Source organism: Empidonax traillii, unplaced genomic scaffold, assembly GCF_003031625.1.
Source record: "Empidonax traillii isolate 1590-97213 ecotype Southwest subspecies unplaced genomic scaffold, ASM303162v1 scaffold1414:size197169, whole genome shotgun sequence".
NCBI classification, from domain to species: Eukaryota; Metazoa; Chordata; class Aves; order Passeriformes; family Tyrannidae; genus Empidonax; species Empidonax traillii.
Window position 1 is genome coordinate 145,210 of NW_020956607.1, and position 10,868 is coordinate 156,077.

The 10,868-nt window shown below is 68.2% G+C and overlaps 1 protein-coding gene and 1 non-coding gene across 4 annotated transcripts; one reads left to right on the top strand and one right to left on the bottom strand.

Annotated features, from left to right (window-relative positions):
* The first annotated feature begins 1,246 nt into the window (after positions 1–1,246).
* On the top strand, positions 1,247–1,410 carry LOC114070007. The gene has a single exon (XR_003573852.1). It is a non-coding gene; the product is annotated as a U1 spliceosomal RNA (small nuclear RNA).
* A 1,049-nt stretch (positions 1,411–2,459) lies between these two features.
* MAPRE3 (microtubule associated protein RP/EB family member 3) lies at positions 2,460–8,983 on the bottom strand. Of its 3 annotated transcripts, none has more exons than XM_027907185.1 (7): positions 8,869–8,983; positions 4,355–4,482; positions 4,122–4,267; positions 3,797–3,998; positions 3,062–3,213; positions 2,823–2,975; positions 2,460–2,586 (listed from the first exon to the last, which is right to left on the bottom strand). In XM_027907185.1, the coding sequence occupies exons 2-7, from the start codon at positions 4,473–4,475 to the stop codon at positions 2,518–2,520; spliced, it is 843 nt and encodes a 280-aa protein (XP_027762986.1). In that variant the 5' UTR covers positions 4,476–4,482; positions 8,869–8,983; the 3' UTR covers positions 2,460–2,517. The 3 variants fall into 3 exon arrangements, with proteins under 3 accessions (XP_027762986.1, XP_027762985.1, XP_027762984.1); XM_027907184.1 differs by lacking the exon at positions 8,869–8,983 and adding an exon at positions 6,884–7,017 and having other exon boundaries at positions 3,842–3,998; XM_027907183.1 differs by lacking the exon at positions 8,869–8,983 and adding an exon at positions 6,884–7,017.
* Positions 8,984–10,868: the final 1,885 nt, after the last annotated feature.

Genomic DNA, 10,868 nt, shown 5'->3' on the forward strand with positions numbered 1-10,868 from the left:
TTTATGGGATGTTGGTCTTTTCTTACTGGTTCGACTCCTGGTTTCACTTCAGATTTTACCAGACTTGTGTTTCTCGCTCGTCCCGGAGTTCCCAGAGCCCAAACCAACGGTACAGCTGCACCTAAAACTTCATTGGAGATTCCCTTGTCTGCGGGTTTCCCTCGGTGAGTGGGCAGAGCTGTGCTTTCCGTGTATTTTCCAGAGGAATATGCAACAGGACAGAGTCCTGAGGAGAAGTCAACTGTGCATTTAACTCGCACAGCAAATCCTGCCCAAGCAATGGCAAAGGACACTCAGCCTGTGGAGAAAGCGATGTGTTCATTTTACGTTCCCAGTCATGAATTCCATGGGTTGCAAAATGGTCTGGGGGACTCCCTGTCCCTGAGGAATTTCACAGCACCAACACTGACTTTCCTTTTGCTAATGGTCCCTCAGGACCTATGGAATCAGCTGCTCCAGTATCCACTAGAAAATTCATTGTTTCATTCCCCAGCTTACCTGGAAGCTGAGAACTGGCCTGAGGACCAGTCCCCTTCAGTCCAGCCCAATTTCTGCCATAATTCCCATCTCTTCCGATTCTCCCTTCTGTCCGTTTGCAGTTTGGGACGCTCCTTTTCCCATTGTCCCTCCTGTCTGCAACAGGCACCCTGATCCTTCTGGAGGGGTGTTAATCTCCACCTTTTCCCCCAAAATCTACCTCACCCTCTGCCTCCTCCCTGCCCTGGCATGTCGGTTAGGGCAGCTGACAACGGCTTTGGGAATTTCACCCGGCTCTTCTCCTTGTCTTGTCCCTCTTCCCTGTGGTTACAGACACCACTGGGGAAACAACCATCCACGATGTTCCTTCTCTCTTCCCGAATTTCTTCCTAATACCTGGCGCCGACTGCCCGACGAAACGCCTGTTAAACATCCAGCCCCGCTTCCCTCCATTCCAGTGGATCCAATGGATCCGAACCCATTCGGGAGGATCCGCCAGGGGGCGCTGCCCTGCGCACGGAGCCCGGGGAGGGGCAGCGGAGGTGAAAGGGGCGGGGATATGCAAATCATCCTCCATCGCGGAGGACGCCGGGACACGTCCCGCGCACAGACCCCGCGGCCACGCGCGTCCGCGGGCGCTGCAAAGGGCAGAGCCGTGCGGGCCGGTGGGGAACGCGAGGCCGGACGGGTTCGGGGCCGGGTGGGCAGTGAGCGTGTGTTGGGGGTGGGTGCGCGGTGCGGGGCCGGTGTGGGTTGGCGAAAGCAACTCATACTTACCTGGCAGGGGAGACACCATGATCAGGCAGGTGGTTTTCCCAGGGCGAGGCTCATCCCTTGCACTCCGGGTGTGCTGACCCCTGCGATTTCCCCAAATGCGGGAAACTCGACTGCATAATTTGTGGTAGTGGGGGACTGCGTTCGCGCTCTCCCCTGGCTCAACCGGTTAAAGACAGAAATAATAACCCTTGCTCTAGCGAGATCCTCGAGCCGAATCTGACCGACCCGCGTCCTGCTTGCCCCACACTGACTGTGAAGTCCGGGTCAGCAGTAGGAACAAGGGAATCTCGGGATTATAAATCCCAGAACACCCACAAAAATATACACCTAACCCGAGATGGACCCAAGTTGTACAAACCCTCCCTGCCCGCAGCGGCCCCACAGCCTGCAGCCGGGACAACTCCCATCTACCCCCCGCCCACTTGGCCTGGCAGCACGGAGGGACCCCGAGGCCAAGGGAGCAGGTCCGGGACCCCTTGGTGCCCCCCAGCACACAGTGTTACCACACGAGTTTATTTAAATAAAACTGAACACAGATGCAGCGTTGCGACCGGAGTGATGGACCAGACAAGCGATGCGACAGGGACACGGCGGCCGGGGCGGGCGGGCGCTGCAAGTCCTCGTGGTCACCCACTCTGGACCCCGGCTCTGAGGAGCCACAGGCGAGGGGAGAGGGCAACCGCTGTCCCCACCCCATAGCAGGGACAGGCTCCCGCTCTAGGACCCCCGTGGGGGCAGGCGGCCCCCACTGCCACGGCTGCATAGGGCTGGGGTCTCCTTTTCATCTTCCTGGGAACCTGAAGCAACCCCTCCCTCCTCCACACCCGCTCCCGCAGGCTGCTGGGCACACCCACCCTGCCACAGGGATCCCAGGGGCCGTGGGGGTCCTGGCAGGGCAGGCAGCACGTGGCACCCCAGCCCAGCCCCCAAGGACTCGGTGTTCCCTCTCGCTCCCACCACAGGCAGGCGCGACGCCAGGGCAGCCGCGGCACTCGCTCACACCGGGGGGGACAACGGAAATAAATAGGGGGAGGGAGTGGTGCGGGCTGGGCCCCAGCGCGGGGCCAGAGCCCGGCCCCAGCCCCGGCCCTGGCGCGACCGCGCTGCTCGCCTGGGGGACGTCAGCTGGTTATGGAAACGGGGGGTTCCCCCTGGAGCTGCCGGAGACCGCGATGGCATGTGACAGTGCAGGGCGAGGCGCGGGCTCGGACCTCGAATGTCTATGGTGGGGGGCGGCGCGGGGGGCGCGGGCGCGGGCCGGGGCTAGTACTCGTCCTGGTCCTCTGGCGGCTGCTCCTCCAGCTCGTCATCCTCTGGTGGAGCGAAGCCCTCCTGAGGGGGATATGTTGACCATCAGCACGGGGGTGACACAGGTGGGCCCACTGACACCCTCCCCCCCAAAGCATGGCACGAGGGCTTTGACAAAACCCAAACCACTCCCCAGCAGCCGGGGCAGCGAATGAGGCTGGGAGTGGCCATGAGGAAGGGGTCCCTCCCTTCCCATGGATGTCCAGAGAACAGCATAGGGACACAGGGGTCCCGGGTGTCCTGTGGTGCCCAGCACTCACCTCCGTGGCGTAGAGGACACTGACAATGCCGGTGATGATGGGGCTGTTCTCATTCTCATGCTCCTGGCAGATGAGCTCGATATCCCGCAGTTTGCTGAAGTAGAAATCCCGCTCCTTCTCCAGCCCGTCCACCGTCAGCTTCAGGTCCATCAGCTGTGGGAGAGGGAAATGGCTGGAGCCTTCAGGGCCCTCCACAACCCTGCGGTGCCCCCCAGCCCCCCCGGTAGGGTCCCCCCTACCTGCTGGTTGAGCTCCAGAATCTGCGCGTCGGCCTCGGTGCCGCCGTTGCGGGCGGCAGGCGAGTTTTTCCGGAGGATGCCGCTGGGCACGTTGCCGAGGCGGGCTGGGTTTGGGGTATTCTTGGGGCCGGTGGGGGAGGTTCTCTGGGGGACTTGACAGCACATGGGGACCAGAGGGTTAATGCCAGCCGGGGGGGCTGTCAGCAGGGACCTTCCCCTGCATTGTGCCAGGAGGCAGCAGTGGGCAGCAAGGGCAGGCAGAGCCGTGGCTCCAGGTTCTCATGCTTTCAGCCCCCCTGCCTCTGTTTCCCCTGGCAGATTTCACCCCCAACCCCCCAGGGGTGCTCGTGGCTTGGATGGCTTTGCTGTGCAATTTGGGGGGAGTCCCAGCCCTTGAAAAACTCCCATGTGGCTGGCACAGAGAGCCCCCAGTGCCCATAGGAGCTGCACTGTGGTGGCACAGCACAGGAGGACAGCAGCCAAGGGGGGACAAACCACCCCCAGCCCCTGGTGAGCGGGCAGACAAGAGGCAGCCGAGCCTGGCCCAGCTCCCTGCTGTCTCCTCCACCTCCCTGCTGTCCCCTCCACTACCCCACTGTCCCTGCAGACCCACCCCGTCCCCCCATTACAGGCAGGCAGGCAGCAGAGCAGGGTGCAGGCAGGGGTTCAGGGGGACGCCTGGCCGTGGGGTGCAGAGGGCAGGGGCAGTGCTCGCCGGGGGGCCCCGGACATTACCTGCAGTGCCAATGGGTTTCTTGGATTTGTTGTAGATGTGATCACCTGGGTTAGGGGGCGGCGCGACGTCCTGGCCCTGCCGCGCCAGCAGCGGGTTGTACTCCTTCCCGTCGTAGTTGGCGTCAAAGAATTTCTTGAACCACTGGATGAACTCAAAGTTGTCCTGGAACTTGCCCTTCACCAGCCGCTCCACGGCGATGATCTGGGGGCACACGGAGGGGCCGGTGGGGCTGCGCTCCCAGTGCGGCCCCTGGCACGGTGGGGACACCGGCACGGCACAGCCCAGCCCCCCGTGGCACAGCCCCCACCGTCCCCATGGACCTACTTTGTCTACTCCCATCTTCTTGAAGGCGGCCTGCAGCACCTTGAAGTTGTGGATGTACTCGTGCTCCAGCTTGGCCTGGAATTTCACCTTCCGCAGGTGCACGCAGCCGGGGAACAGCATGTCCATGAACTGGCAATAGGCAGCCCCTGTGCCAGGCCCACGCTGCGGTCAGGGGGGGCTGAGGGCACCCCGACACCACCCCCGCCGTGTCCCCAACCCCCCCCCAAGCCCACCTGAGCAGAGCTGCTCGATCTTGGTGTAGTTGAGCTGCAGGGAGTCGTTGACCCAGGCCAGCATGTCATGACGACTCAGGTTCTCGCTGGTCACTGACGTCGAGTACACATTGACGGCCATACCCCAGCTGTGAGAAACGGGGGTCACACCGGCACCTGGGGCACCAAAACCCAGGGTATCCATCCCACCCAGGCTCTCACACTGGGCACCAGGACCCAGGACACACGTCCCACCCGAGCTCAAACACCAGGAACACTGGGACCTGGGGTGTCCATCCCGCCCAAGCTCTCACACTGGGGGCACTGGAACCTGGGACACACATCCCACCCGGGCTCCCCAGGCTGCCATGGGACCTCTGGGACCGCCCCCTCCAGCTGCACCTGCAAATAAGGCAGGAGGGGTGTGACAGGGAGGCCTGAGGGTACCCAGACGTCCCATGGTGGCCCACTCAGCTGGGTGGACCCCTGCCCTGAACAGGGGTACCCAGGGGAGCCGGGTCACAGGGTGCCACTGGGAGCAAGACACAGATGCAGTGCAGGATGTGGCTCGCGGGCAGGGGGTCCCAGGGGATGTGGGCACCACAGAGGGGCTGCAGGCACTGCCGAGGGCACTCCCTCTGCACTGGGGGGCTGTTGCTGCCCTGTGTGAGGCCACGGGGCTCCCGGGGGCCACTGCCCATAAGCAGCTTAGGGCCCCCCCTCCGGCCCCCGGTGCTGCCTAATCTGCTGTGGCCAGGATCGGGATTGGGGTCCATTAGAGCAGGGCTTAGAGGGGCAACATCTGCCGGCAGGCATGGACACAGGCTCGTGCCCAGATGGTGGGGGGCTCTGGGACCCCCTGTCCATGGCTGTGGCAAGGGGAGCCCCACCAAAGAGTGGGGGGCACCGAGCCCCCATCCCACTGCCCCCCACGAAATGCTTTAGCTCAGGGACCGATCAAGGGTCCCAGTCCCGCTGCCCCTCCCCGGGGACGGGGGTCCCCGTGGCCCCCCCCGCGCAGCAGCGGTGGCAGCGGCAGTGTTAATCCGCTTCCCTCCCTGGAGAGGGGGGCTGCGGGGCCTGGGCCAGCTGCCAGGCGGGGGCTTGGGGGGGGCGATCCCCATCACCCCCCCTCCTACTGACACAGTCCAGGGGGGGCCGAGGGGGGCACTGCCACCGCAGGGCTGTGCCCTGGGAGGCTGGGGGTGCATTGGTGGGGGGCTGTGGGGCGCTGCCACTTCTCCGGTGCCCGTTTGGGGAGGAACAGGTGCCGGTGTCCGCAGCCCTCCCACGGTCGGGCTCAGTACCGCGGTGACTCAGCACCGGCGATGCCGCACGGCCGCGGCCGTGACTGCTTGAACCCCACGGGCAGCTGAGCCGACCGTCCCCGCCGCGGCCAGGACCCCCGGCCCGCTCCGCCGCGCCACTGCACGCAGCTGGGGGCGGGTAGCGGTATTTTTAGCCGCCACCGCAGCCTCTGGAACTGCGGCCCCCGCGCCGCCGCCATCCCCGGCACGGCGCGGTGGGCACCGACCGCCCCCGGCACCGGCGAGAGCCAGAGCCCCTCCCGCGCCCGTCCCGCGGCCTCGTGCCAGCGGGGTGCGGGTAGGGGTCCCCCCTCAAGGCTCTGCCTCTCTCCCCCTCCCCTGGCTCCGGCAGCGGAGCTGAGTCATGCGCGGCGCTGAGCCAGAGCCACGCGCACTGCGGTGCCGCGGCTGCCGGGAACGCCGCGCCGGGGCCGGGGGCTGCAGAGGGCCGAGGGGGGCTGGAGGCTGTCTGCCCACCCACCCCGGCCGGGAGCCGCCGACACCCCCCCGCCATCGCCGGCCCTTCACAAATAACCGAAGCTGCTGCCGGCAGAGCACGGACCCCACCACGAGCCGCGGGGCCGCACCGTGCCCCGGGGGAGCGGGGGATGCCCAGTGGGACCTGGCACGGCCGCCACGGCTCTTAGCCCCCCCCCTGCCCGCGTTTGGGACGCGGCAGGGACCCCTTAGGGCCACGAATGAGGACGGGTTTCCCAGTGGGATGAACTGGGGTGTCAACGGCGCCAGGCGAGCCCGACGAGTCGCCACCAGCCGCACCCCGACTCCCGCACACGCCGGCACACGTGAGAGCCCGAGGGAGAACCCTGACCCGCGGGGAGAACCGTGACACGCTGTCAGAACCCTGACCCCTCCGGGAGAACTCCGACCCCGCCAGGCACCGGCGTGTCCTGACCCCGCAGCGGGACGCGCTGGCCGGGGCGCGCGGTGCCACCCAGCCCGTCCCTACCCTCCCAAACCTCCCCAACACCTTCCAAGCCCCCGGCGCAGCGCCGAGCACGCCCCGGTGTAATGACAGGGCAGCCAGGGCCTGCGGCGCCCTCCGACTCGCTGCCGCCCCGACGCGGGGTGATGGACGCGCCCAGGGCCGGGAGCCTCCGGCCCGGCCGGTTTGCGGCTGGCTCGTGCCAAAAAACTAACGAAAATAAGAACCGAGCCCCGATTCCCGGCAGGCCGTGGGGAGAGGGGCTGTTGCCGGGCGCCCGGCCAGGCGGGGGACGCTTACCGCTGCATTTTAATTGTCCGGCCCCGAGTTGATAATCACGGCCCCGGGCTGTGTCCGTGCCCGTCCCGCGGCGCTGCCGGGGCGCACGCAGAGGTCGTCCGGGCCCGGTCCCACGGCGCAGCCCCCGGGCCGCTCTGCCCAAACAAACGGGAGCAGAGTGAAGCTGGACGCGTGTGCCAGCGCCGGAGCGGCCGTGCCAGCGCAGCGGCCGAGGGCGGCACCGACGGCGGGCACCGGGCGACGCGTCGGTGCCGGCCCGGCAGCACCGTGGTGCCGGGGCGAACTGGGCTGCTGCGACTGGCGGGTTCTATTTTGGGAGCCGTCCCGGTGGCTTCTCAAGTGACAAACACGCGAGGGGGGTGGCAGACAGCCCGCGGGGGCTGAGCGCCGTGCGGAGCCGCCGCGGGGCTGCCGGGGATCTGGCAGCGGGCACGCTGGCCCGGGTGCCATCAGGGGTGGCCGCTCGCCGCTGTCCCGCGCCAGGGGTCCCCCCAGTGCCACTTCCCCCCACCCCGAGAGGACCATCCCCGCTCCCCAGCCCGCGCCCCGGTGGGTACAGGTGGGTTTGCCGGGCGCGGGCAGCCCCCAGCCCCGCACCGGCTCCATCCCCGGCACCCTTCCCTGTCTCCCGGCGGCAGTGCCCGTCCCGACGAGGTGAACCGGCCGCTCACGCACCGGGAGCTGTCGGCTCCCGACGGCGATGCCTGCGCGGTGCCGGTGTCCGGAACGCGGGTTGGGTGCCCGGCCGCGCAAATCCCCCCGCCCCGCTCGGCTCCCGCTAACCTAAATAACTCGGTACGGCGGCGGGAGCATGTGCAGAGCGGAGCCCTCCCCCCGCTCCTGAAATATTAATGCCGAGCGCCGCGGGATGAGCCGAGCCGGGAGAGCCGGGGCGGGCGGGGGACACGTTCCCACCCCCGGCCGGGACACTCTGCCCGTGCCACGCTGCCGGGCAGCGCTGTCCCCACCGTGTCCCCACAGCGTGACAGGACGGACAGTGAGGGCTCACGACATCCCCGGGACCCCGGTCACACCGGGGGGTCTCGGGGCGGCGCTGGGGGCCGGGTCTGTGCGCTCCGACCGCGGCGAGAGGACCCGCTCGGGAAGGCCCGCGCGGGAGATGGGGATGGATGTCCCCGGGACGGCGCTCCCGGGAGCACAGGTGAAAGGAGCCCGGCCCCATCCCGACACACACACGCCAGTGACACCGCAACCGGTTACAACGGGTGACAATCCCGTCCCAGCGACACCGCGGCCGTGCCGGTGACCCCGCCGCCATGAGTCCGAGCACCGGGAGCGCGTCACGCTCCATGGGTCACGGTCACAGCCGCCTGCCGCCCGGGACCGCCACGGCACCATCTCGGGAGTGTCACTCACACCAACACCGGCGGGACGGCATCGGCAGCACCGACACTGCCCGACCGGCGGCGGCCCGGGCCCCGCAGGACTCCCCAGCCCGGGGATCTCTGGGTGACGCCCAGGCCCCGCCGATACCCGGGCCCGGTGGCGATGCCCGGGCTGGTGCTGCGCGGTGCCGGGACTACAGCTCCCGGCCTGCCGGTGCCGTACCGAGACCGCGCCGTACCGGGGCCGCACCGTGCCGTGCCCGCGGCCCCGAGGGAGCCACAGCCGGGCCAAAGGAATGGCCGCCGCTGAGTCAGGCCTGGCCTCGCCGCCACCGGCCCCGCGGGACCTCCCGGCCCCGCCGCTCAGCCCCGGCCCCGTTCCCGGCCCGGCCGCGGCCGCTCCATCCCCAGCGGCACCGGACGGGCTCCCCGAACCACCCGCGGCCGCTTCATCCCCAGAGGCCCCGCGGCCCCTCGGCCTCGCCTGTCGGGCCCCGTGCCCGGCCCGGTCCCGTCGCTTCATTCCCGGAGGCCTCGCGGCCCCCCCGGCCGGCGCCGGCGGCCGGTGCGGGGATGCGGGCGACGGCAACGGCGCTGCCCGGTCCCTCCCCGGCCCCCGGGCGGTCCCGCCGCACTCACCGCTCGGCCGCGGCCGCCGCCGCTCCGCTCCCCCCGCTCCGCTGCCGCCGCTCCGACACTGGGACCGGGACCGGGCCGGGACCGCTCGGACCCACCGCGCCTGCGCCGCCCCCCCGGCGGGCGGGGCCGACCAACGGGCCCCGCCCACGTTGCCACGGCAACTGACATGACCGCGCCCTAATCGGCCATGGCAACGGGGTGGCCACGCCCCCTGTCCGCCATGGAAACCATGATGACCTCGCCTCTCTGTCGCCATGGCAACGGTCCTGGTCGTGCTCCCCAGCCCTGTTTCCCACACAGCGCCCCCTGGCGGTGGGCGGAGCTTCCTGCACCGCCGGGGCCGCCCGGGACCCGCCGGGACACACCGGGCACTCCCGGGACCCTCCCGGGACCATCCGGACACCCACGGGACCCTCCAGGGCCCCCTGGACTCCCCGGGGACCCTTCTGGGACACCCCGGACACCCCCGGGACCCTCCCGGGACCCCCTGGACTCCCAGGAGACCCTCCCGGGACACCCCCAGGACCCTCCGAGGACCCCTTTGCAACCTCCCCAGGACCTCCTCGGGCTCCTCGAAAACTCCCCTCGGCACCCCCAAGCACCCCTGGGACACCCTTGGAACCACTCTAGGACTTCCCTAGAGACCCTCCGAGAGCCCCTCGTGCAGTCTTGTGACCTCTCTGGGAGCCCCCCGAGCCCCCTCTGGACCTTATAGAGTCTCAGACTATGCCGGGACATGTGGGACCCCCACCGGAGCCCGGGGAACCCCAGAGTCCTTGTGACACACCTAAGAGACCACAGAGCACCTCGGTGACACCGCAAGGCCCCTGCACCCCCCTGTCTGTGTTTGTGCATCTGAGCAGCTGATGCACATGGGGTGGCAGGGCCAGCCCTGTGTTCCCACAGTGTCCCCCTGTGTCACCATGTCACCACATGTCCCCACGTGTGTCCCTTCTGTGTCTCCATGTGTGTCCCACCTGTGTCCCCGTGTCCCCACGTGTGTCCCCATGTCCCCACACATGCCCCCCGTGTCCTCTCTGTGTCCCTATGTCAGGGCTCTTTCTGCTCCCAGCACCCTCCTGGGCACTACTTGTCCCCACTGCCACGGCCGTGGGGTCCTTAATCCTGTCCCCCACCTGGATCCCCCACCCTGGATCCCCCCCTGGGCCCCCCAGACCTCCAAGCAGCTGCAGGCCAGGCGCTGTGAACGGTCTTTAATGAGCAAACAACGGACGGCAGGTTCCTAAATTGGCCGTGTGGGACCACCCAGGGGGACACGGGACCCCCCACCAGGCACCCACCGACCCCCAAACACCTACAGGGACCTACAGGGGGAGGGCACAGGGTGGTGGGGGGTGGGGAGAGGGGGTCGGGGCACCCCCGATGGTACCAGGGGGGACAGGAACCCCCCAGGGGGAACCACACACCCGGATCCCCATCGGCACCAGGAGCAGCACTGGGGGCCTGGTGGGTGAGGGGGGACCCAGCACAGCCTGAAAAGGGTGTCAGAGGGGTGGGAACGCCTGTGCAGGTGTGCTGAGGGGTTCACCTGCACACACGTGTGTGCAAACACACTCGAGAGCGTGAGGTGCGACACAGGTGTGTGCTGGGGATACCTCCCCGGGCCTGCAGGTGTGACACAGGTGTGCACAGGTGTGTGCCGGGGACACCTCCCCGGGCCTGCAGGTGTGACACAGGTGTGCACAGGTGTGTGCCGGGGACACCTCCCCGGGCCTGCAGGTGTGACACAGGTGTGCACAGGTGTGTGCTGGGGACACCTCCCCGAGCCTGCAGGTGTGACACAGGTGTGCACAGGTGTGTGCTGGGGACACCTCCCCGGGCCTGCAGGTGTGACACAGGTGTGCACAGGTGTGTGCTGGGGACACCTCCCCGGGCCCGGGCAGGGGTGACGCAGGTGTGACACACGTGCACACCTGTGACAGGACAGCTTGCTGGCCCCACGCTCGTGCAGGGGTGTGTGTGACACCACTCACTGTCAG

What these genes read in the sequence shown, in the direction of transcription:
- MAPRE3 (XM_027907183.1), bottom strand. An exon ending in AGAAGATGGGAGTAGACAAA is followed by an intron (nt 3,999 to 4,121) that starts GTAGGTCCATGG and finishes GTGTGCCCCCAG; the next exon opens with ATCATCGCCGTGGAGCGGCT. An exon ending in TTCTGGAGCTCAACCAGCAG is followed by an intron (nt 2,976 to 3,061) that starts GTAGGGGGGACC and finishes CCTCTCCCACAG; the next exon opens with CTGATGGACCTGAAGCTGAC.